At 43.4% G+C, this 25,768-nt stretch overlaps 1 protein-coding gene across 6 annotated transcripts in view; it reads left to right on the top strand.

The window, feature by feature from the left end:
* The window catches only part of ebf3b (EBF transcription factor 3b), a 68,174-nt gene extending 47,584 nt beyond the window's left edge, over positions 1-20,590 (top strand). For 3 of the 6 annotated variants that reach the window (XM_046401286.1, XM_046401285.1, XM_046401284.1), the window contains exons 11-16: positions 10,719-10,807; positions 15,829-15,894; positions 16,120-16,291; positions 16,674-16,859; positions 17,279-17,368; positions 18,699-20,590. In XM_046401286.1, the coding sequence (XP_046257242.1) occupies positions 10,719-10,807; positions 15,829-15,894; positions 16,120-16,291; positions 16,674-16,859; positions 17,279-17,368; positions 18,699-18,730 (635 nt within the window). In that variant the 3' untranslated portion in view covers positions 18,731-20,590. Of the gene's footprint in view, positions 1-10,718; positions 10,808-15,828; positions 15,895-16,119; positions 16,292-16,673; positions 16,860-17,278; positions 17,447-18,698 lie in introns of all 6 variants that reach the window. The other 3 variants (XM_046401283.1, XM_046401282.1, XM_046401281.1) reach the window with 1 other exon arrangement.
* The last annotated feature ends 5,178 nt before the right edge of the window (positions 20,591-25,768 follow it).

Raw genomic sequence — 25,768 nt, 5'->3', positions numbered from 1 at the left:
CACCCCCCTCTCTTTCTCCAGGCTTCTCTTGTGCCTACCCACTCCCTCCCTCTCCTCCCTCTGTCTGGATGGAGCCCTCAGCCTCAAGTCCAGGCACTAATAATGAACTAACCAGTGCCCCGCTTGCTGAATGTTAAAATGTGTGAGATCTGCACTGCTAGCAAAAAGATTTTTTTTTGTGGAGGGGCACCTACAAGTGCAACTCGATCTCCCTCTGACCTGCCATCATCCAAGGGCGCTGCCAAGCTCTGTTAAACTCAAGCTGTCAGGATAACTCATTCTGCCAGTTCTCTTTATCTGCACTGTTGCGAGACAGATAATGCTTTCTGCTAATTTGCTGATTTTGTAAGGGAAAATGTGGAATATTAGATTAGAAGTGCAATATCCAGATTAAGTGCATGAGTACGCCTGAAGTTATTCTCATTTGTGGTCAATATGAATTTGTAGTGTGCAAAGAGACAAGAGAGAGAAAGAGAGAGATGTGAATGTGTGAGAGAGAGAGGGTGTGTGTGTCACACTATAAGTAAGGGATCTGATTATCTTGGCTAACAGAAGGAAGTGGTGGTCTTATCTGTCATCATTGGTGAGGAGACAGAGGTTGTTGGGGTCAGAGCCTGTCTGACCTGGAAGCCTCTGTCTGTTCTAACTCTGATGGGCAGGCTGAAACGGGGGCGCGTCAAGGCACTCTCACTTCCCCCAGCACCCCCAGGCCTCCTGCACAGCCCTGGCCTTGAGCACAGCAGAATTGCAAAGTGGGGCCTGGACCCCCCTACCCCACCTCCCCTCCGAAACCCCCATCCAGACCCCTCCATCCTGGGGCAGCTGTTTCTCATCAAGTCGCCCCCCCACCCCCTTTTGCTCCCCAAACCACCACGACTACCACCCCCAGCCATCCGTCCCCTTCTCCTCCAACCATGCAGTCTGGCCCAGCTCTCCTGCATTTAACCTCCCTAGCAGGAGCGGAGCAGAGGCCAACAAGGCACCAGGATAATGAAACAGGAGTGTAGTGTGGCTGTGTAAGTGCATGTGTGTCTGTACGAGAGTGTGAGAGCCAGCAAGAAAAATGCATGTGCGCCAGTGTGTGTCTGTGTGTACATGTGTTACTGCACAGCCCTGAGAAGGTGTATAAGTTAAGACATTAATGGCTTCTATAGCACCCTGGTGAAAGTGCCAGGTCCCTTAAGAACAGACCCCATTAGTCACAGAGGCTAAGCGGATTGGGATGATTACCATCAGGTTTTACTGGGGAAACGTGTCCCCTTCTCTCTCTATCTTTGTTGATTCCCCCCCCCCCATTCTTCCTCTCTGTCTTCCCTGGGTTCCTACTCACTTCCAGTTAGTATAAAGATACAATTACCCCTGGAGGCAACGGTGGTGCAATTGATTAGCGCGCTGAATTAAAAGAGAAAGTCACCAATAGACAAGTCCAGCTCCTCTGCTCTGCTATTCCCTGCGTGGCTCACCCTGATTGTACAAGGGTTGACGCTTGAGAGAATGAACCACTTTAAGAGAGCAGAATGCATAACGCCAGAATGAAGTATCACTGACTCCATATGTACAGTAATTGCCAGGTGAAAGGATGTTAGCTACTTCTGTCAGACATTAAAAAGTGAATGAGCTGATGCACTGAGTGCAAGCGAGCAGATCGTGTATTTAAGAGTGGAACAGCTCATTTCAAACCATAGATTTTCCTTTCTGTGTTACGGCACTTGAAAATAAATGGCACTACATGAGCAGATTGGTTTGGAATGACCTGGAGTTACAGTGGCAAATTACGTGGACTGAGAAGGCACATGTAGTGACAAAGTGCTAAAAGGCACAAAATCTTCCGGTGTTGCATTGAAGAACAGCATGCGCATATCAAAGGTCTAGTTATCAAAGCATATGGCTCCAAGCGTGACTTGAGAGCACGGCTTGAGAGGAGTGCCTTTTTAGACATTTTTTTTCCCCCTTCATGTTGACTCTTCTTGCACCACCACCCTAATTGTGGAGATTTAACTTGCTCAATTTAAGAAATTATCACAAATTACCAAGAGTCAACACAGAGGAGACTGCAGCCAATTCGAACAGCAGAGGGACACGTCCTCACTCGGGTTAGTACCCTGGAACGGCTCCAAAACTCACAATCCATTCTCAGAAAGAGAGCACCCTGTAGTGTATGTCAAATAATCCTGTTGGCATTGACTATTGAATGGTTAAAACACTAATGAGACAAACAGATGTACTATATAAAACTTCAGCAGACCCGTTTCAAGGAACTTATATCTGTACTTTAATTGGCACATTTTTAAAGGAGTGACATCTTGGCTATATTTATCATTTTACAGTCCATACCTTTTACCTTCTAACAAAATGTTGTCCCTTAGAGCTTGCTAGCTTGTCCTCTATCCAATCCATGTATTGGTTATCCATTGGTCCAACTGTCAGCAAGGTTGTAGAAAATCAAAAGGAGAAAGTCCTGGTCGTACCTGAGGTCAATACTTTATTATACTTTCCACTTATTAAGCACTGCAAACAGCACATGCTGGTTTGATCAGATATTTATTCAACAAAAGCCTCAATTTTCAACCTCATTTGCAGAATCTTAACCTTTTTACTGCACACTTACAGCACTGTATGAAAGAGTACATCATAAATAAAAACTTTGACCGTCCAATTTATCCAATTTAAGCTCCTAATTGCATCAGAGCTTTTGGTTTTCTATCTTGGCCAAGTTTCCACGCAAGCTCCCCTCCAGGGGCAACGATGCAGGCCCTTGGTAATATGGTTCTGCAAGCAGTCCTAACACACTCAGCCACTATTTATCCTAATCAGTGACATCCACATAACCAGGATTGCTTAAAATGAACCCCTTCCGCGCCCCAGAAAACGCACATTTACCGGGACCCCATTTGTCATGGGTAAATTGAGGGTCAGTAAACTTCGCCTGTATCCTCCAGTGGGGATCCAGGACATGCATCATAACGTTAGGACAGAATGATTGGCGAAGGCGAGCTGTCACACATTTGTCAGGGGGAAGGGAACATTATTTGCTAATTTCCCAAGCTGGGCACTGACAGGGTGCTTCGTCTTCAGACCTTTGGTGACCAGCATGGCTTCTCAGCTATTAGTACAAGTCAAGTGTTTTTTCCTTCTTTTTTTTTTCCCCTTCACTGTAAAGCGGCAGTAATAAGAGCCATTCGTTCGACCTCACAAGATCGCAACACACTGGGTGAAGGATTTTGGATGGAGTAGATGCCCCACACAGTGAGCCGCTCTTGCCAGGCTTTAGTTGAGGCCAGACAGCCTTGAGGGCTGATGGATCACAAACTTTCCTCGTCAAGGTGACGCTATCGACTTCACTGCACCAAAATCTGACAAAATGGGTATGAGGCAGTCATTCATCAACATAAGGACAAAGGGGTCATGTGTGCTTCACTCAATACTGGTGGAGATCAAGAAATGTCAGCCTTGTAGGGGATGGAAAGAGAAGATGTTCACGGAGAAGAAATGTCTCTTTTTACTTAAGTTTCAACTACATTTTTTCTTTATGAATGTTCTTAATATCTGTGTCTTTACACGCATGTACAGTAGATGTAGACTCAAACTAATCTGGCTGCAGCAAATCAGAGATATAAATAGTGATACCCGGGTCTCAAATCCAAAATTTAACTCACTTCCTCTTCCGCTCTTAGAAAGAGGAACAAAATGTTATGCAGTCTTGGACCCTCCTCTCACAAAAAAATGAGATAAACAAACACAGACGTCTTTATCGGACCACATCAGATAGGGCCCTGTGCTGTTCAGCTTGTGAATTGGGCCTATCCTTACACTCCTCTCCGCCCTGCCGTCACTTTGAAGTCCCAGACTGAGAAGCTGATCAGATGGAGAGCTTCATTTTCATTTCCTGTCCTGCAGGGTTGGGTTTGGCACTGCGATGGCTACTGGTCAGTGACGGGGTGTGGCCTACAGTAAAGATATGCTATAATCAAAGACATTCAAGGCGGTATGTAAACAGACTGACTTTAGAGGAGGACACACCAAATACTTCACATAAGAACTGTATATTTAAACCCCCTAAATCTGCTACATGCCGCATTTCAGATTTGAGACAATTTCAAATTTATCTGCTGATTTAAAAAAAACAAAAAATCACTCTACAGCATGAAGTGCTGCATGTAAGGATGAAATAGGCATTTAGAAATGTCATCGCCACAGTCAAGTGGGTTGTAACCAGTTGGCACAACAGTTTTAGCATGTGTCAAAGCATGTTATCCACTAGCCATATCCCCATACCTGCCTGTCTCATTACAACTCTGGTATTTAGCACCAGCTCCACAGGAGTGGAGCAGACACATTGCCAAGTTAGATGGGCCTGGTTTGAAGGCCTTGTGAGCTTGTGCGGTGCGCGACAAGGTTCCACGGAGGAAGGTCCTTGTGTCCAATTAGAGGGCTGACGTGACACGTGCTCGCACTCCCCCACTGTCAGGCAGCTTGTCAGGTAGGCTTTGAGAAGCACACTGTGGCATTATTCCACAGCGTGTTATCAGCAAGTGACCTGTGAAATCCAGCTCCGGGAAATTGATTGAAATAAGTACTTGCAGTTGAGCATGTATTTTCCCCCCATTACATCTCTCTGTGAAATGTATTGTGGGTATCTTTCAAGAGAAAAATGAAAGTAGGGATGTGTGTTTTTTCTCTCAGTAAGGATGGTATTCATTGATTTAATTTTAATTGGACCCACTTTTTGTCCCACAGTATCGTTAGAGGTCTGTTTTGTAATGGCTCTTAAAATGGATTGTCCTCACTAAGTCACAGCATCAGTCCTCTGCCACAGGAAAGATAGACGGAGGAGGCAGGGAGGGGGGCTCTTGATAGACGAGGATCTTTCCCCTCCTCCTCCTCCTCCTCCTCTCTCTACCTCCTCTTTTTGCCCCATTTTCAGTATGATCCACACCCGACGGGCTTTAAAAGAACTCCCCCACCGCCTCCTCCTCCTCCTCCTTCCACTGCCGCATTTTGATTGAAATTCATCGGCAAGTTTATTGAGAAATGAATGAGGGAGGCAGCACGGTATTGACTTTGAGAGGAAAACACAACTCATCTTGAATGAGGGGGAAAACGCGGCCGTAATTTAGCCGTCATCGATCTGTGCCCCGTCCATGTATTGATCTTCATTTTACAATATTAATTTGCGCTTGCAATCAGCTGTGAAGGGAACCCATTTGATTTCTGTAGGCCGGTAATGTGTGAAAGTCCGCCGACGTCCTTAGAGAAGTGGCACACATACTTTAGATGTCATCTAAGAGGATTGAACAGGTGTCTTTGGCCATTTCTAATAATACAGCCGATATGAAGGGAGTCTGAAATTATGGATGGGCAATCTGTAACATTGCTCCCTTTTAACTGTGTTAATTACATTTTATCTGTTGCAGGAGCAATATCTGCTGGAGACTGTAACTGTCTTGGTTTTTTTCATCTGTATTGGCTCAAAGTTCATGAAATTTCAATGAACATTGATCTGTCTCCATTGATTTATCCTAACTGCAGATCTTTGAAATTTTAATTTCCTGTTCATCTTGAGACTGCTGGAGATGGAATCACTCAGTGATAACTGGCTGCAGTGGATGGAGATGATATGGTCAGTGTTAAAACAGATGAGGTTTGCTTTGCGTGGGTTTGCTGTGACAATTCCAATTTGGCTTGGTTTGTTTTTTGTTAAGGATGGTCTCTACATCTGCATGTGTGTTCTCTGTTCTTTCAACACTGGAACATATCTATACTGTGGAGCAGCAGCATGACCTCTGAATCTGATCTTACCTTCTTGGTATACACAGTATTCAATCTGAACTCTTTTCATCAACGCTCAGAAGATAGTCACTCTCTCTCTCGCTACCTCCCAAGTAGACTCTGCCGAACATCGGTGAGATGAGGTCATTATGTGTGTTGATGCTGTTGTTCTGAAGTGCATCCATCTAACAGACTGCAGGTGCCTAGAAGGCTTCAGTTAGACCGTTTGACAAGTCACAAATGCAATAACACTTGAATGAACTTCTGCCTGTGCTGTTTATCTGTCTCCCCCTTTCCAACTCCCACTCCACCTCTAATTTGTGTTAAGGGGAAAGAAAAAAATAACTGCTCAATGGTGTAGGAGGAGTGGAGATAAGCTCGAAGCAGTTAAGTATAATTAGCGAAAGTAATAGCTGGCAAATGGCAACAAGGCTAGGTTTTTATCTCCTGGAAAGATAGAGTTATCGTAATAAGCTGTAATGGCTGGCAGGAATGCTAGTACTCTGTGCAAGCCTCCATTCAGGCTCATAGACTTAACAAGGAACAATTTCCCTTAAATTTACTGCTTTACTCAAACATTTCCCCATGTTTATACCCCGATACTGTACGTCAATACATGTGTTCAATCCACTTCCATATAGACCGAGGGCACACAGTGGTGTATTGCCATGTAAGCACTTCTGGCTGCCAACGTCGGCCATGTTACACTGCTCCTGTAGAGCGGTTACTCGTGTCCTATTTCTAGAGAACATGGAGAAGGAGCAGCAGACCACACTCAGATGCCATGTACACGCCATCCACTCTACATTTTAAGTGAAGTGGCTAGCTGAGACGGCTAAAGGAGCTCTCAGAGAAAATGTGTTTGTAACATGAAAGGACGAGCAGATTAAGGCGGCAGATCAAAATAAGATTGGGAAGTGCACATTCCAGGCAGAGGAATTCCACTGAAGCACTGCCACGAACACTTGTACGCATGCGCGATATTCAAAATTGGAAATGATATGGTCACAGCTGCACAGAGAGTCATGCATTCCATTTCTTCATATTCTGAAACATGATCATTCACTCTCCAGAGTGAGAAAATGACTGAAATATTCACACAAAATTTCTCCCAAACCTCCGTGAAGAAGGAGCAAGTCTCTTTCTCTGTCGATAAATCAGTTACCATGTTCTTCTTACTCAAGTAAGGCTCTGATTACTTTAGTTACAGGCTGTTAAATTTGATATTTGCTGTCACTTTGTTGTCTCATTCCTTTAGATAAATTCAAATCATCTCTGAAATCTAACCATGGAAACAAATCTATGACCAATTATATCTCTGTATATGTACCACAGGCAGGGAAGAAGATATAACTGCTGTAATTGAACAAAACAGGCAACTTGTCTAAATCGTAACAGAAAATGAGAGAAAATGAAAATTCTATTGGTTCATAATGTCCCCCCCGTCCCCTCCATGTGCTCTTCATCTCTCCTGCAAAGTATTCAAATGCAAGCCCTGCCTTACCTCCCCGTGTCTCTTTTTCTCTAATTATCCATGAGGTCAGTAAGCAAAATGGGGAAGAAGCCAGGAGATCAATACAAATTATCCCTGAGCAAACCAGTGCTGACAGTTTGAATTGCAGCATATGTTTACCCAAAATCAGGCAATTTATCTTAATATCAGGCGAGTAATGCAGCAGGGGTGAGAGGTCACACAATCTCTCCACCTCATAATTACCCGCCTCTAAAACAGGAAAGTGGTATTGATTGGCCGCGAGCCGGGAAGCGGGCGTGACTGGAACGTGCCAGCGACCCCCCCCAACACACACACACACACACACACACACCCCCGTATCATACACCCCCACAACCCAGTTCCCCCTACCTTTCTCAGTCCCTCCTCCCCTCGGCTAGACTCCCCACCCAGTGCAGGATTTATGGGATGTGTGTGGAGGGTTTCATGTTTCCTTGCAGCGACAGAGAATCCTTACAGGAGGGGTAAGAGGGGTGGGGGGGTGGAGGGGTGGGGGTACGCTCCTTCCACACCCTCAACCACCCACCCCCTTTCTCCATATTGTGTTAGAAGGATGAGGAAGGCCAAAATAATTTTGGCATGCAAGAAGTCATACAAGGACATCTTAGAGCCAGATTTGTCTGTTATATCTTTAGAAGAGAGTAAAGTTTACGACAGAGTGTGATGTTGGGAAATAATGATGTGCCAGGGATTAAAAAAGACAAAGTGAAAAAGTGGGAGAAAAGAAATGGGGAGGGGGGGAGAGATGGGGCTGCTGTCACTGTGTGTGGTGCGAGAAAAAGTAAGAAGAGTAGGCCCACTGATTCTTGTAAAAGCTCAGCAGGTGAAAGAAAATCTTTGCTTGGGAGAAAAAATGTGCAGGGCAGTGCCATGAATACACACACAACGCATTTATTCTCCAGATTCAATATAAGTGCTCAGTATACATCATCAGCAGCTCTTACAGGATTATTGACATTGTCTGTGTCTGTCTGCACCAGTGTACATGCTATGACTACAAAACTGTCAACTCATCAACTGACAGCACCGTTTAGCACTAATGCAAGTCTCCATCAGCTGTCAAAAGCATTTGCATGAAATCAATAGCAGATGGCGGTCTGTGTCACCAATTTCATTACGCTGGGGTTGTTACAAAGATCATCTCCATGATAGATGAGATGGCGACACGTCGACATGCGGAGATCATGCCTGATGCTTGAACTGCGACTGCAGAACACTGATCCATGTGTTAAACTGAGACTGAGTTGAGGTCTATTTTTGTCTTGTTTGACGCATTTAAATTCCTCCATATGTGCACATTTAATACTGAATATAAACTGTAAAAAAGAACAAAAAACGCACGGATAAAATTAAGTTTAAATTGTTCTTTAAGGGTACAGGATACTCTACCCTCCAAACCACATTCATCATAATTCTTAGGTCTGCATTTACAGTAGGGCATCATTATCATTGGAAAGACACATCAAACAGAACACCTCTCCCAACCTAGGTCTCGTCCTGTACTGTACGTCTCTCCGGCTGTGTTCCCAGCATGCCTGGCGGGTTGTGTAGGCCCCAGCTGAGGCAGAGGACAGGAGAGCGTGATGTATCACCCTGAGAGAGCCCACTGACAGCCTCTGATGATGGATGGCCTGATTATGGAGTGCTTTTTACACATACACAATTTACATCACACTGAGCAGCGGGGTCTGGCAGGGCTGCCGTGCACATACACTCTCTCAGCCGGGCACGTGCACTCACACACACACACACACACACACGCTTGCTGGTGTGTGTACGCATGTACGGGACTGCCAGAGTGCATAGATAAGAAAGGGGGTGGAAATAACAAAAGAAAGGGGGCAAATTCCTTGCTACAGCCTTGTCATGTACGATCAATACGTTAGATCAATCCTTTATTAAGGAGAAGATGGCGTTCCCCCACATTCCGAAGCGGACCTTTGTCGTTTCGAGACACATGATGACATGTCAAATCAGATTTTCAGCAGTGTATGTTGTTGTGGTACGGGGGTTTATTCAGGTGTCCCTGGCCAGTAGGCCTGAATACCACAGTATGTGAAAGCTGGATCCTTGCTATCGATTAGCACCTTGCATTGTCCATGCTTGAACACGTAATTGCTCCATTTGATCACGGTTGAGCTGGCAATTACTGTATTCAGGTTTTGGCTGAAGTGGCGCATGTGTTAGTACATGACTACTGTACGTATGTGTGAGGGACTACATAGCTGTGTGTGTGTGTGCAGGCATGCTTGCATGTGTGTTCAGATGAAAGGGAACAAAAGAAAGAGCGAGAAACCAAAATGCTCGTTTTCCTGTCATGACTCCCTGGCTTGTGCTTCAGTGGCCCTGCCTGCCTGTCTGCATATGTGTGTGTGTGTGTGTGTGTGTGTGTGTGAGTGTGTGTGGTGGGGGTGCGTTCGCTTGCTTTCACATTCTCTGGTGTTCAGCAGGTTCAGCGAGCTGTGCGGTGTTAATGCTGAAATTACATGCTGAGTAATGAGTGATGGGCCAAATTACAGGCTGAACAATGAATAGAGGCAGGCAGCTCTTATTAGTCTCCATAGAAAGCCATTGATTTATGAAGCGTCTTGCTCGGCGGAGTTACTCTCCTGAAAATGATATCTACATTGAGAAGTGATGTTCTCTATTAAGTCGTTCCTTCCCCCTTTACACCGCTCTCCTCCTTTCCTCCCCTCCTCCCCTCCTTCTCTCCTCTGCCCTCCCTGCCTGCCTGCCTCGCCTTGTCCTGCCTATGAGTGTACACATGATTGTTTAGAATCAGGCAGAGCTGTAAGGAAGCCTTCAATTACCCATTAGGACTGTCAGACATAAAACGCCCTGCTCTCACCAAAGTCTGGGTTATGATTCATTTACTTTGTGCCTCTGATTCATCGCCCAATATGCCTCATGCCCCAGATTACTATTTGAGGGGTGGGAGAGATTAATGGCTCCGTGGGATCTGCTGCCGTATTTCACGGGCTCAGTGTTGCAGTACAGTTGGTGCGGAAGGGTGAAATGACAGCAACTTACACTAGATCAATGTGTGGACAGCCTTTCACAGATTATTAAAGCTGTGTTAGATTAAAAGACTGCCGCTATGTAGTTTGCTGTAGTCAATATTCTCAAGCAGATAAAAAGGGGGAGGGTCTCTCTGATGGATTCTCAGACTGATGTAGGTCATCACGGCTGTTAATGGAATAACACTTGGTGACACAAGTGTCAGAGGAATCCGTGTCATTTTCCATCGCTCGCCCTCTGGAGCCAGTGATGTTTCATAAAACATTGTCTCACCCCTGAGGTTTCTTTGAAATTAGGCATTCTGAAATGACTTTTGTACTGTAAATTCCAACAGATTTCTCAATTAGTTTATTTCCATCTCTGGCAAAATTAGATGCAGAACGGTTCTAATTGTCATCTCTCGTTTCTTTTCTTTCAGCCCTGAATGAGCCAACCATCGACTATGGTTTCCAGAGGCTGCAGAAGGTCATCCCCAGACACCCCGGCGATCCTGAGAGGTTACCAAAGGTCAGTATGGTGTCTGTGCATCGCGGAAAAACACAGATAGGCAATGAGACAGAGCAGTCTGGGTTCTAATGCCTTCATACTCTGAATGTGACAAATAAACAAAACAACATTACCATCAGCGCTGAGCACCGTGACCCCAAACCGTGACAGCTTTGCTTCACATATGTGGTTTACCCACTAACCAGCGAGGTAATGGTATTGGTTTTGTGTGTGGAGAGAGGCGTAAACTCTCTGTGTGGTAAAATAGCTCAATCAGGCGTTTTCCTCTCCAGTAGTCTGTGGAGATGGTAATCTGGTCAGAAACGACGACTGCACCCTCATTACCCCACTCATGTTTTCCTTTCATTTTCTGCAGCTCGATTTGGTTTAATCTTTTGTTTACAGAACCCTGTGCCGTAAACCCCCTAGTCTTACTGCAGCTAATAGACAAAGACTGCATGTTATTATGCTTTGGCTTTCTTATTGTTTTCTTTTGAACCTGGGTGAAGGAGTTGAAAGCCACGTCAGTTTCAGACACACTGGTGTGACACATGAATCGGCTGCCATATTGAAAGGCCTGAGCGTGAAAACTAAGGTTCACAAGTTTTTGGGGGTTTTTTTTCCATGTGTACCTCCCCTGCATAAACTCTTTGATTCTTTGACTCTTTTCATTCTCTTTGATTCTTTTAGTCTTTCCATTTCCTATTGATAAAATCTATGTGTGTTTCCACTAATTGCTACCCTGCCAGTAACAATTTTGGTGACTGGTGTTCCAGATGTGTCAAATGTAATAATATGACTGATTAGTACATTCAAAACCCCTTGCCATGTAGTAAAGTGTTGGCCACCTCAGAGTTTTAATAATACTGTAAAACCTTTAAAGACCTTATCTATTAAATCCCAGCATGCAACACAGCAATATCATTAACGTCCAACGGACAATTTAATAAAGAACAGACTGTGTGGTAGCCATAGATGTTTGACCAAGGCAATGCAGAGAAATGGAACATCACAGCTAGTCCCTGGTTCAGTATATGAAGTGTTTCAATTAGACTCAGTCCCTGTGGAGACAGGAAACAACACCCAGACATGAAATGTTACTCTAATTTCAACTGTAAACGCAGACCAAAAGGTAAAGCACACTTACCTTTAATATCCACATGGTCCCTTCTATTGCCGCAGACTTCACTGGTCAATCTAACTTCACTGTTTCAATTTTAGTAAGTCACAGTGTCTTTGTGAAATGCACATCTTTTTGAACAAAGAGAGCAACCATGTTAAACACAGTTTTATTACAGAGAAGCCCCACTTTTTTCCTTGAATACAAAACATTGTTGGTTGTGAGACAGATTTTGACACTGAACCCAAGATTAGTTTCCTGGCTGCGCGTATACTTAATATAGTACGGTCTCCCAGCCTTTGCATGAAACAATCACAGAGTGAGATGAAACCCTGCACTTCCAATAAACAACATAAATATTTGATTTGCTCTCTAATGGACCCAAATATGGGGTTCAGGGGGCATGTAAATGATCCCACCAAGTGATTCGTCATTGTTAAGCTTGCCATCTGAGGGTCAGCTCTCGGGGTCAAGAGCACATTCCCAATAAAACAGCTCGCGGCGGGCTGAGGCTGGCATGTACATTTGGAATGAGAACAGAAACAGCATATAGAGAACAGCTATTACAGGGTGCAGGTGAGGTAGGGAGACTCTATAAAAAGGAGATAAAGCTGGAGGACGCGCGGTGTGCATTAGCAGAAAGGCAAATCGACACCAAGCCCACTCACCGCCTCTACCCCCCGCCCCACCCCCCCCACCCCATGACTTCACCCTCCAGTTGATAATATTACTGCGCTATATTGATTTCCACCAGCCTTCTCCCTGGGACCAGTAAGACACGTGGTAATTGTAAGGAGACAGAAAGCCAATATGGGAGTGCTCATGGATAGCAAGGGATGCACGCTAATATTGTTGCTACACAGAGAAAAAAGGGGGGAAGCGCCTCTGATTGAAGTTTACCTCGTAATTCTAAGACAACATCGTAGATGACAGTCTGACCCTGTGGGAGGAGTGGAGATATAAAAATTCAATGCAAAGTCCAGGGTGAATATGAAAGTAATAAGTGTGAGCAGTCAAGTGATGAGAAAGGAGATTGGTTTGCGGGCATCGCGTTAAGTGAAGGGAGACTTTGGAATTCACCCTCCTTTTTAAGATCTTGTTATAAAACAATTTTCTATTCATAATATAAAAAAGACAATTTATAATACCATTTTGTGCCCTCTGGCAGTAATGGACAAATAGACTGGATATCACATTATATCACACTCAATTTCTCTCTTCTGTAACAAATTAGATTCATTATGAAATTAAAAGTGGAAACTCAATATTGTTTTATTATTAAGCTGATTGCTTTGGATTCTTTTTCTTTCTTCCCAAAATGAGCATAAGCCCATTCTTTTCCAATTCTTTGTGTAATCCACAAGGAGAAAATATTACAAATGTGTTCATGTCAAGCAATTACCCATGTATTTAAATGAATCTCTCTTCCTGTGCTCTTTGAAGTACCTTCATCTAATGGCCCTATGCTTCTAAATGCATTCATTACCTCAGGCTAGAGCTAACAGAGTAATTGCCTTACAGTTTTATAATGGCATTAGCACTCCAAGCTACATAACCTAGGCCCTCTTTTATTAACTGTGATAATATAAATACAACATCCGTGTTAATCTACTGCTTGAAGAATCACATTCGGGCTGATTTAGAACACATCTCCTTATTGTTAGATATTTTTTATAACACGTCATTTGTTACGGCTTCTTCTAAATTTTATCTCCGCTGTGACGGAAAACAGATTCTAAATCTTGGGTGATCTGTCATCTGAGCAGGCCCGTTTAAACAGGTGCCGAACACGGGACCTTTATGCAAAGCAAGGCAAACAATAGCAGAAATCTGTCACGCATTTGTCACAGAACAACAGAAATCATTTGAGGCCTTTAATTGTTTCAATTTAACATGGTGTGTTCTGATATGTCTCCATGACAAGAAAGCCAATTACACTTATGCTGGAGTAGTATTGAGATTTACATGGAAATGCCCTCAGAACACTATTCCGTGTTAATCGTATTCACAGCGTGAGCCGATACGCATGAAAGCGCCTCGTCAGAAGAAAACAAACTTCTTCCTTGATTGGGTGCAGCACTTCTCATCATCCTCGGATATGACGAGGTTGCCACTTAAGCATAGCCTTGCGAGTCAGCCTGGTTAGTTAAGACACCACGCGGTAAACGACAGATTAAGGATGAGAGGCAATATCGTTTTCTCTCCTCCTTTTTCCAAGCTGTCCTTATGTCACTGCTGCAAAGTACCATATGGACAAGGAGGGAGAGGACGTTTTACAGAGAATGAAACATGGCTTGTGAACGCGACAGTCTTAATTGCTTTAATTGTTGTTTAAAATTGAGAGCCATGTAGGAGATCTTGAAATATGATAGAATAGATTATTGGTAATTATTAACTGCAGACAAAAAGAAAGAAAACCACTTTATCTCACTCAGCAAGAGAGAGAGAGAAATCTGTTCTGCCTGATGAGAACACATCAAGACAGCTGGTCCTCTCATTTAGTCTACCTGCCTCACGACAACCATAATTCTTTATTTGTATGCAAACTAGATGCATGCAACGTTGAGCATACACACCAATTTCAGAGGTAAATGCCCATTCTAAGAGCCACCCATCCGGTAACTTGGGGTGGATTAAGCGATATGTTTCTATAAGAGAGCATGGCATACGCTGGAAGTGGCTTCTACAGTGATTCATCTTGATAAATCAAGGACTGTGGTAGATATGCTCCTCAGGATGAAAGGGCCCATACACACACTCCGTACACACTACATACGCTGTGCCTTGGAAATGCAGGCCAAGTCTTGGAGGCCGCTGTTTGAAGGCGCGAAGGCTGTGTTTACATTCATTTACGGCAGCTGCCGTCTTAATCCCACACTGCTATTGCCAAGTGATGGAACACTTCAGACAAATTACCAAGGCCCGCAAAAGAAAACACAGCGAATGTGGGAAGAAAACAAGCGCCATCTGAGATGTTTCTGGTGACAGATTTGCATTGCTTTTAACCGGGGTTCTAACAGCACAGTCGACAAATCTCTGCTCTACAGCAGGTGACAACAAGCGAGCATTTTAAAAAAACACACACAACAGCCACGTCTGCAACTTGCCTTTGTCAGATTAAATGCACTCTAAAAGGAGAAGAGGGTTTTCATAGAGCATATTGCCTTCTGTATTATAGAAAACAAAGAGAGCAGTCTGGTTGCTTGAGAGGGATTTAATTGTAAGTGCTGAATTCAAAGAGCAGATAAAGACACACAAACGGGCCAAACCCCACCTTGCTGAAAGCCCGAAACTGAGTGGGGGGAACAGGATCCGGGGCCAACTCATTTTCAGTGTTAAGAGCCAAAGCAACACAGCTAATCCGCATTGTCAAGCGAGGGCAAGCATGCAGACATGGATAAGACCACATCCTGAGCATCCGTGTCCCCAAGGCACAAGCACCCAGCTCTTGCTGGATGGGAAGTCATTTGTGAAGTCCTTTGCAACAGCCAGTCAAAGAGGTTAATTGAAAAATTCCTTAATGTCATTACAACAGAACTAGATTAACCCAGAGCTAATTCACTTTATTGTTCTGAAGAGAGGGTACTCGGCACTGAACTCCAGAGCAAACGTGAAGCCCAGAATCAGGGGTGAGGTGTTGTTTTTAAAGGACTATGCCAGTTTAATTAAGATAGGGAACATTATTCACTGCTCTGCATGGTTGGAAGGAGCAAAGTGGTAGCGTTGTATAAATGCAGCACTGGTGCCTCTTAAATCAGGGTGGCGTTTATTTAGCCGTTGAATATGTAAACATTTCTAAAGCTCTCCACGATCTTGCTGTGTAATGTTGTTTTGGATATTGTTTGTTGTTGTGCGGACCGCTGGGGTCTCGAACATAATCCGTTTGGGTCTTAACATTTACTCTCCCTGTCTTCCTCGTCAGGAGGTGTTACTGAAGAGGGCGGCTGATCTCGTTGAAGCCCTGTATGGAATGCCCCACAACAATCAGGTCCGTATCCACGCAGCCGCTTCAGCGTGCTTAAACCTCCGCTAAATAAGAAACCATTGAAAATTTACTGATAGAATCACCAAAGGGTATTTTCACCACTATATCTGGAACAACGTAGGCTACATGTGTTAACCATATAGCCAAGAACCGTGCATCAAAGCAAAAGCACAGCTATAAAAAAAAAAAGAAAAAAAAACATAAATAACAAAACCTCTGGCTTCTCAGGAGATCATTCTGAAGAGGGCAGCTGACATCGCAGAGGCCCTGTACAGCGTTCCCCGCAACCACAACCAGATCCCCTCTCTCGCTAACACAGCCTCCCACGGCATGATGGGAGTCAACTCCTTCAGCAGCCAGCTAGCAGTCAATGTGTCTGAGTCACAAGGGAATGACCAAGGTATGTGATTTAGGATATGGCTTCATAAGTCTGTGGTTCTCAAAAGTGGGGTCCAGGGACCCGCTTGGGTGGGGTGGGGTGGTGGGGGTCTTCTTGAGGGGATTCCAGGGGGTTTGTAGGAAGATGAAAAATAGTTAAAATCCACTCTTTTTTCCACTCATTAGAGTGTGAAAACTGATAGAAATTATGTTTTTGAACACTGCACTTACTGCCCCCATCCTCAAATACAGTGTAGGAAGTTAAAGGGTCTAATTATTTTCTTATTAAACCGGCATCTGGAGAATGTGCTGATGTAAAAATGATGCTTTCTCCGGTAAACGGTGTACAGAAAGAAAAAGAAATGAATGATTTTCCCTTTCCGTCTCCCACCCATGTTATTCAGTGGGCTACAGCCGGAACACCAGCAGCGTGTCCCCCCGGGGCTACATCTCCAGCAGCACCCCGCAGCAGTCGAGCTACAACACCGTCAGCAACAGCATGAATGGTTACGGCAATGCCGGTATGAACCTGGGAGTGCCAAGCTCCCCTGGGTTCCTCAACGGATCCTCTGCCAACTCCCCATATGGAAGTGAGTAGCTTGCCACTATCGCACACTGTAGTAGCACTAAGCTGCTGCTGATTTAATTCCAGCTCCCACGTTCGTTTTCACTTCCATGAATCACTTCTGACAGGGTTATAACATTATTGATGGTGATAATATATTACTATTCATTCACGGGAGCTTGTTTAGCTTTAGTACTTCAGAGAACACACACCAGAGTAAGAGAAATACTCATTTTTATGTGTATTTCACCATATGCCACCTGTATTTGTTCAACCGGACAAGATGTTGACGGTAGGGGCCTGTGAGTGCTGATCGTGTATCCCCCCTGGCAGTAATACTATCCTAGCCTTACCTTAACTGCCCTCTCCCTCTCCAGCACTACTCACAGCACGTTCTCACTCTCTACCTCCCTCCCTCCTCTTCCCTCCCTATCGTCTCCGCAGTTAAACAAAAGAGCGCCTTCGCCCCTGTGGTCCGACCCCAGGCCTCCCCACCCCCTTCCTGCACCAGCGCCAACGGCAACGGACTGCAAGGTGAGCCCCCCTCACCCCCTCATCCCTTCCCTACGGACTACTGGTCAGATACCGCTGCTCAGGCCTCTGTCCGGTTTGGTGAGGGATTAATCATTACAAATATATGCATTTTGACAGGCCAATTTACACCTTTCAGCTCACACTCAAACACTCACACAGAGCATATCTTTACACACACACACACAACACGCAAGTAGGACTGCCATGTCACGTCTATGCAAACATACACACAAACATACATCCTCGTTGCACTTTCATACAAATGATCCCCTCTGATGTCGCAGGAAAAGACCTTCCCCGAATTGTTTTAGTAATTATGTTTATTAGGTTTTGTGCATGTGTCATGACCAACATGATTGCTTTGAAAACAAGCTTAGCCGTAAGTGTGTGCCCCAAGATTAATAACATTGGGCTTAATGAAGTGGGAAATTAAAGTTCATCTTGCTACACGTTCATACTTATTAATACATGTTGTGCAGAAATTAATGAGCAATGCCTTGCCATCATCTGCGCTGGCAAACTTAAAAGCATTTCAACCATGACTCCACAAATATACTCAGAGCAATATAATGATATATCATCACAGCACTTCACTAGTCGCCTAATTGTTAAAACGTGTGAAAATACTGAATATATAAACTCTGAGGGTGAGGTACAGTTGCTAATGATATCCTAAGCAGATGGTCTCGGTAAAATAACGGAAGCTACCTTTGATCTTGCCTAATCTCTCTTAGATAATGACGCAGGAGCGCGACTCGGATAATGTGGAAATGTAGGACTAATGCACTGTGCCGTGTTGGAGAGCCAAAAGGAAAAAGACAGGAAGGAGGAAAGGGAGCAATAGAGGGAATCTGAGGGGAGCTTGAGGAGTGTCTAGTACTGTAGCATTGTGGCATTGTGGGAAGTGACCGTGTTGTTGCTCTACCGTCACCACGGCCTCCTCTCCTGGGAGTCTGGGCCTCTGTTTGCCATTACCCCCAACGCCAGCAGAAATATCACACATAGCAAGACTGGCATGCTGGGGGCTGAAATGTCAGAGCAGGAGGGAGGTTTTCAAACTCTCCCCGTTAGGAGGACGTGCAGCAGCAGGCTGGCGGACACGGCAAACACTCACAGGCACATACGCAAACAGGGACATTAAGGCATACATTCACGCACTTGTGCAATGTCAGATGGCTGGACTTACGCATACACACACACGCACACACACACACACACGCACACACATGTACAAAATTTCAAGATTTTCAGAAATTTTCAAATTTATATCCAAATCTGCTTCAGCACAGTAAACTAATATTCCTTTTCTTCCTGTCTTTGTTCATTCCAGCCATGTCCGGCCTGGTTGTCCCTCCAATGTAAATGCACTTTCATCATCTCAAGCACCAGTCTACACACTACCACTTCACAGGACACCCTCTCAGCACACAGCAAAACGCTGGTGTAATGTATAGTCAACCGCTTGTTCTGTTTCTAAAGATGAAGAAGAAGAAAAAAAAAAAGAGAAAAGAAAGAAATGTTTTTTTTTTCTTTTAAATGACTTCCGCAAAAAAACTGCAGAAAAAAAGGATTTCACGAGGAACAATATTTTATTTCTGTGGGATTTTTTTTTTTGTTTATTTTTTTTTTCCCACCATTTTATCGCCCTTGAAGACGACACAGGATGATGAAGGGTTTATTTTGTATACCTTGTCGGGTTGCGCCTCAGCCGTGGATACGTCCAATCAGCCACATGTTCAATACTGGAAGGGACTCTGTGGACTCACCGTCTGGTTGTAAAGTAAAAACACTGATGTACAGTACATTTGCCAATGAACTTCAGAAGTTGTTTTTCTGTTTCAACTCTCTTTTAATAGATTCACAACAGTTGTGTGTCTTTATAATGTGACTTTTTGTATTTTTATGTGTGAGAAATAAATACACAGGGGCCAAGACAGTTTGAATTTCAACTGGAAAATATATGAGATATATAATGTAGAAAATTGATCATAAAAGTACAACAAATACGAGTAAAAGGGGTGGGGCTGGGTGGGTAAGGTTGTATCATGTTTCATTCCTGCATTTTAACTTAAATTTTGTAATTTATTGTAGCTAGAACTCATCTTCAAAAGTAAAAAAAATTAAAAAAAAAATAAATAAAAAATAAAAAAAATCCTCTTTGATTCAACAAGCACACTGACGTGTACAAAACACTGCTCTGTTGATGAATATGATGTACTTCCATGTCTAGAGCTTCCTTTTAAGCAAGTGTGTTTTGCCATGTTTTTCAACTTTTTTGCTAGCACTGTATATTAATGCATTCCTAGGCTACTGTGAAGTCTGTTTCTTGTTGATGAGGAGCAGTCTCCCCCCCTTCTAGCTCCAACTCCCTTATGTGTTTTATATGTGGTTAAAAATTGTAGACTATTGTGATATTGCCAAACTTGTGCTAAATATTTATACATCTGTCTTTTTCATGTTCTTTTAGATCAACGACAACAACAACAACAACAACAAAAAAAAAACACATTTAAAAAACAATATTAAAATCCATTGAGAATGTAGGAGTATAGTAGTTCATTGTCATATTTCTGTTCAAATACACACTTGCGCTCACTGAGGGAAATTTTGTAACATATCAACTATAAATAATGTATTTATCTCTGAAATTTTGTATATTGCTTTTCATTATGTATGTATTAATCGTCATGCCCTTAATATAGTGATGCAGCACAGATAATTCAGCCAAGAACTGTTGCCTTCATTTGTTTTCTTTTTGTATTTGATGAAATGCAATGTGCATATATTTCATGTGTATCCTCAAAATTTGTGTTACTCTGTCAAGACTCTCTGTCCATTTTTTAAAGGGGAAGTCAAACTTCATTGTTTATTTTTATATTGATTTTAAATTATCTATACAGACCATTTTGGAGAAAACTTTGTTGGTTGTATTGTCAAATAAATTGTTTGTGACCCATATGATAGTTGTTAAGATCCAATAGAGACTAATGTGCATGAGGGACAACCTTGGAGATAAAAAAAACACTCCATTTGTGGTTGTATTTTTTTCTGTTTTGTAGAATGTATAGAAGTCATTTTTACTCACCACTTATGACTCTGCCACATAGCTTACATGTGTTTACAGGGAAGAAAAATTTAAAAATGTCAACATTTGGAATGGAAACAGAAATGAATAAGTGATGTTTTATTAAAATTTTCAGTAAAAACACAATAGCTCCTCAACTGTGGACTTCTTCAGTTTTAAGTACAGTTTGGCTGGCAGACAAACTGACAATCAGGACAAGAGGAAAAAGACAGTAGACGCTTCTGCGGACAAACCTGTGATTCGTCTGTAAGTTTTAGTGTTTAGACTTTGCCATGGAGATAACTGTTTGAAACCTGTGGAAAAAGTGTAACATCCATAAAAGATGGAAACTCTGCTCCCAACTCATATTCTTTGAGCAAAGCACTCTGACTTTGTGACATATTCCTCCTGGTCTTTGTATCAGCATATCCTGCATCTGTGGTGCTTCAAAGGTTCATTCTAATCATTCATAAACAGTGCAAGCTTTTTATTCAAAGCACCCCAAATGGGGCTCATTCAAATCCCTCATTTCATTGCATTAAGCCACCTAGTTAATAAAGAATCGATACATTGAAAGAGCAAGGTTATCCTTTGTCTATAAGGGCTGGTATCGTTTTGAACCTCTTATAGTTTGAGGCTGAAAGGGGGGCCACTGTGAAATCTATACTCATCAAGTGGGTCAAACAGAAGGATAGAAGTGTTTGAGGGAAGAACAGTGGTTCTCCTTAAAAAACAACTGAGCATCTTATCTGGCATCCTGAGTGGTCGCGCAGATCAGGTCACAAAATGTCAATTTCTCATCAAGGCAACATTGTCCGAGGCCACCCCTTCCTTTAATGCACAATTAAACGACAGCAACCTGAGTGGCAATCAGCATATCACAGCTTATTATGTCAACCGGCATGCACGGATCTCACGCCACCGGGAGATAGTCCAAGAGCTGCTGATAGCGCAAAGGACAGATACACTCAAAAGAGCGATTTAATTTTCAGCCGCAATCGCCTCGCGCTTCAAATCATTCCCTCGATAGTCCCGCGTGTGTGTGTGATAACAATAGCCACACATCTGCCTCCTGACATTGCATTATCTGTTTCAGATACACACACGCAGGTTTGGATCAATCAGCCTTGCTTACTGCTGTCTCTATTATTCAGTGGCAAAATGTTGGTCAAACTGTATATTCATTTAGTCTTTACCTCCCATAAATAAAACAAAGAAACTGCCTCTCTTTGGACAGATAATAACAAACTGAGAGGTGGAACAAAAAAAAAAAAAGACACAAAAAGAACAATCCTGAGGGTAAAAGTACAATAAAGAAAAATGACAACTTTGCTCAGTTGTTGCCAGTTCTAAGAGCCCCTGAAGCCTGGCAGGCAGGCTGGAGGTACAGTATATTGCCTCAGCAGGTTTCTCTGTACCCAGCGAGCAGCTACTAGCTCTGCCACACCACTCAATCATCGTGAGAGCCTCTTTATTGGAGAACTCTAATGGCCACCCTCCACCATGATCTTAATGTGTGCATTAAATATTTATAAATCCTGGGTCAATAATGCCCCATAACCAGAGCCTGACAGACCCCCACCATACCATGTGGCTGCCTCCCTCTCAAACACAGGCATAGGTCAAAGGGTCACGCAATCAAAAGAGAACGAGGCTCACCACATCCATATGTTGCCACTCTTATCAAGACTTTCCTCAGTACTGGTTATCTGTCAAAGGAAAGAAATATTGAAAGCAATATCGATCTTAACTAGCCTCGTGTTGCCGAGGGCCACGCTTCAAACATCTGCTCGTGCATTGTTATATTTAAAAAAAAAGAAAAAAAAGAAAAAGAAAAAAAAAATCTCCTCTCAATAATGTAAGCCTGAACGGTAATATTGAACATCCCCGTCTGACGCAGGCTGACTGACAAACAAACAAACAAAACGAACAATAAAACAAATACACAAGCACCGCCGAAAGATTTTTAAAAGCTGACATAAGTGCTCAGTATTTCTTAATTAGTGCCGGGTTAATCGTGCAGCCTGGCATCCACATGGGTGACTCAGTAGGTTTTACGCGAGCAAATCCAGTCTGCGCTCCTGTGCTGTTCAGGTGAAAGATTGTGCTCCGGTGATAGCGCACACAAAAGAGCAGCCGGACAATGAGCCAGTCAATGGAGAGCTCCAGTTGAAAGAGCCACAATGGCCGTGCATGCTGGGAATTGGGCTGGATGATATAAAGGAATGAAACCTTCATTGAGGCCATGGAGGACACGCATTCAGAAAAGAGGTTTTGTTTGCTCTTTATCAATCTGCCGTTTCCCATGAGAAAAAACAATTCAAACTGACCTTAAAAAGAGAATATTACCTTACGCATCCACTTCCTATGTAACTCTTATTGAGGGGGCTTATACGATCACTTTTAACGGATGCTGATGTGATTATACCATTGTGCCGTTATATGTACAGTATCAAGACAGGCCATAAAACTCAAGGGTGGACGACCGTTTATCTTCTCTGCTCGATGGGCAGTGCTGAGAAGTACTTTTTAAGGATTTGCTCTTGGACAGACAGGATTTGTGTAACCGCTGACTGATGTGTTTTGTAAAGGGAGAAAAAAAAAAATGCGACTGCAACTCTCGTGAAGTTTATACATGAGTGGGATACCGCTGCTGTGACTCGTAAAACCTGCACAAGTAGAGATCCGAACTTTGACATGACAATGAATCAAAAGAGTCAGCCTGACCTTTTTTTTTTTTTTTTGAATAATTCTACACATTTGATTCAAAACAGGGAACCTGACCCCGTTTAAAAAAAAAAAAAAAACAGTCCCACATTAGCACAGTCTTCTTTCTGTGAATCGGTACATCTGATAAGACGCTGCTCCCCTGCTACTATACACTGGGAGTCAGCTTTGCAAGGAAAACTCTAGATCCTCGCAAAGATTTCCACTTCACTCACTGCAGTCAAGGAGGATGAGCAAAGTATCCCAGTGCTTCAAAATCCATTAAACTTGTATTTGGGTGTCATTTGATACTTCATCAATGTTTCAGTGCATTTCAAACCCACAAATGCAGGATTTACCGCTGGTAGAAATACAGTATTCACTATATTTTCCTTCTATGAACTTCACTTAGTCCAAAAATTACACTGTAAAAATTGCCTGGTCAGGCAGTGTTAGGCTACGGCGATAAAATAATATCACTTGAACTGTATTTTCTGCACCAGTCTCCACCACATAGAGCTCCTTTCATAGCACCCCTCTGTAGTGCTTTGTCCAGTAGTTCTGGATATGATATCATCTATTAATAATGTATTGGCAATGGATTACATAAAAAGGGACCAGAAATAACATCCAATATTCATGCCCCCTGAGCTTGACTGTGTCCAATCCGTTTGGCCCATAAAACCTTAGCCCCATTTCCATATCCGCTGTGGGTCACGACAGGTCTGCCTCACAAAGACTCACAGAACAGCTCGACTCAGGAAAAGGGCAGTAAAAATCGGGTGGATTTCTGAACCCTTATGAAACAGCCGCGCTTTGGGGGGAAAAAAAAGTGAAAAAGCCCTTTTCCGATTTCAACGCCTGTGAAAAACCTGGTACTGTATTTCCCTCTTTAATTGTGCCACTTGAGAAATTGACGTGCCTCTGAAACATGGCATGAATCTCACAGTTATTGCAGTCCCCTTGGCAGGGAATGTTGATACAACATCTGCATGCTATAGAAAGTAATGGAAGTAGCAGAGGTGGCAGCTGCAACTCTACAGGAAGTGTGCCATTTTCAGGCAGCGCTGCTGTGAGAACCACTAACTGCCAGCCTGGTCTTGCAGGCATCTCTGATTGCCAGGACACTATGACAAACACGCAGGGGCTGGGAGTGTTGCATCCTGGGGGATGACAGCTTCTGTTTGATTGTCAATAAGGCTCATTAGCAGAAAAAATGGAGAATGCGAAAAGAGATTAAATGGCTTGAGACAGGGTCCCCCTCATGTTTCATTACAGGGGATTTATCAGAGCCTTTATTTCATCAATTTCACACAAAAAAAGAGAAAAAAAAACATTCATTAATTTCCCCAAAAAAGTAACAACTTTTTTTTTTTTTACATTTATAGAAATCTACACTTTCAATGTATTGTCATGAACTGCAAGCGACTCCATCAAAACAGACCCAACAAGTGCTAATCAAGCCCTTTAAACATCATCCACACCTTACATAAACCTCTCTCCTCCCGCTCCGAGCGACTCTCATCTTAAGAACAGCGGCGGATGTTTCCCTCCATCTTAGGGAGGAACGGCCAACAAAGCAGCGTGTAAGGGCCTTTCCCTGAAGAGTCCTTGTCACGCCGCGCCAAACCTCTGTGATTATCGTTGTTTTTGCAGAGAGTGTCCATGCCTGCCAATACCGCTGTTCCATAAATGAATTTGGCCCCTCGTCAACGAATTACCTAACACGCAGAACTGTGTATGTGTCACATCCAATTCCAACTCACCGGCTTTGGTGGTGTGTGTCAGCTGGAGGACTTAATCATCAATCGTCAATCATAATAAGCGAAGCACATTGATAGGGCTCCGTTTTTTTTTTCTTCTTCTCCTGCACAGTTAAATAAAGTGTAAAGGGAGAAGTTAAAACTGACCTTGTTAAATTGGGACCACAATTTATATTCCTAATTTAGTGTATGGATTAATTAGTCTTGTGTGTGTGTGTGTGTGTGTGTGTATCAGTTTCCATGTGGTGGAGCTTGAGAGCTGTATCTGCTTTCATAAGGAAACTCTGGAATGATATCTGTCAGTCTTATCTTGATGTTTTTTCCTCAGAACAGGCTTTGCATGTTTTTAGCTGGACACTTTTAATTAATGCTTAATTGGACAATTTATAGAGAGGACTTTTTCCAGCATTAGACGCTAATCAATAACCCCCATCAAACATTATATAAAATTAATCAGTCTGACCTGTTATCAGTCCTTAATGCAACCACACACACACACACGCACACACAGACACGCACAAAAGCAAAGCATGCATTTTGCACAAGGCTGAGGAATCTGGCTCATATTTTCCCTCTCCCTGATCCAATCCACTCCTCACTGCCGTCATATAGATCGGAGTCTGCGGGGGCCAGAGGCGCTGACAGAGCCCAGATGCTCCCAGTCTGTCTGGGGGACTGGAGAGACTGGTGCCATGGGGTCCTGGAGCCTCTGAAGTGCCGCCCCTCCGTCAACATGACCAAGGCTAGACCTGCACTTTCTCCAGGCTGAGACACTCTCCTTACCACGCTGACAACCGCGCTGCACAGTCACAGATTGATACATGCAGGGATACGCGCTTGCAGGCACCCGCTCTCACGTAATGTATG

This window comes from Scatophagus argus, chromosome 10 (genome assembly GCF_020382885.2).
Source record: "Scatophagus argus isolate fScaArg1 chromosome 10, fScaArg1.pri, whole genome shotgun sequence".
In the NCBI taxonomy this organism is placed as follows: domain Eukaryota; kingdom Metazoa; phylum Chordata; class Actinopteri; family Scatophagidae; genus Scatophagus; species Scatophagus argus.
Note: the sequence above shows the minus strand (reverse complement) of the source record. Positions and strands in the feature narration are given on the sequence as shown.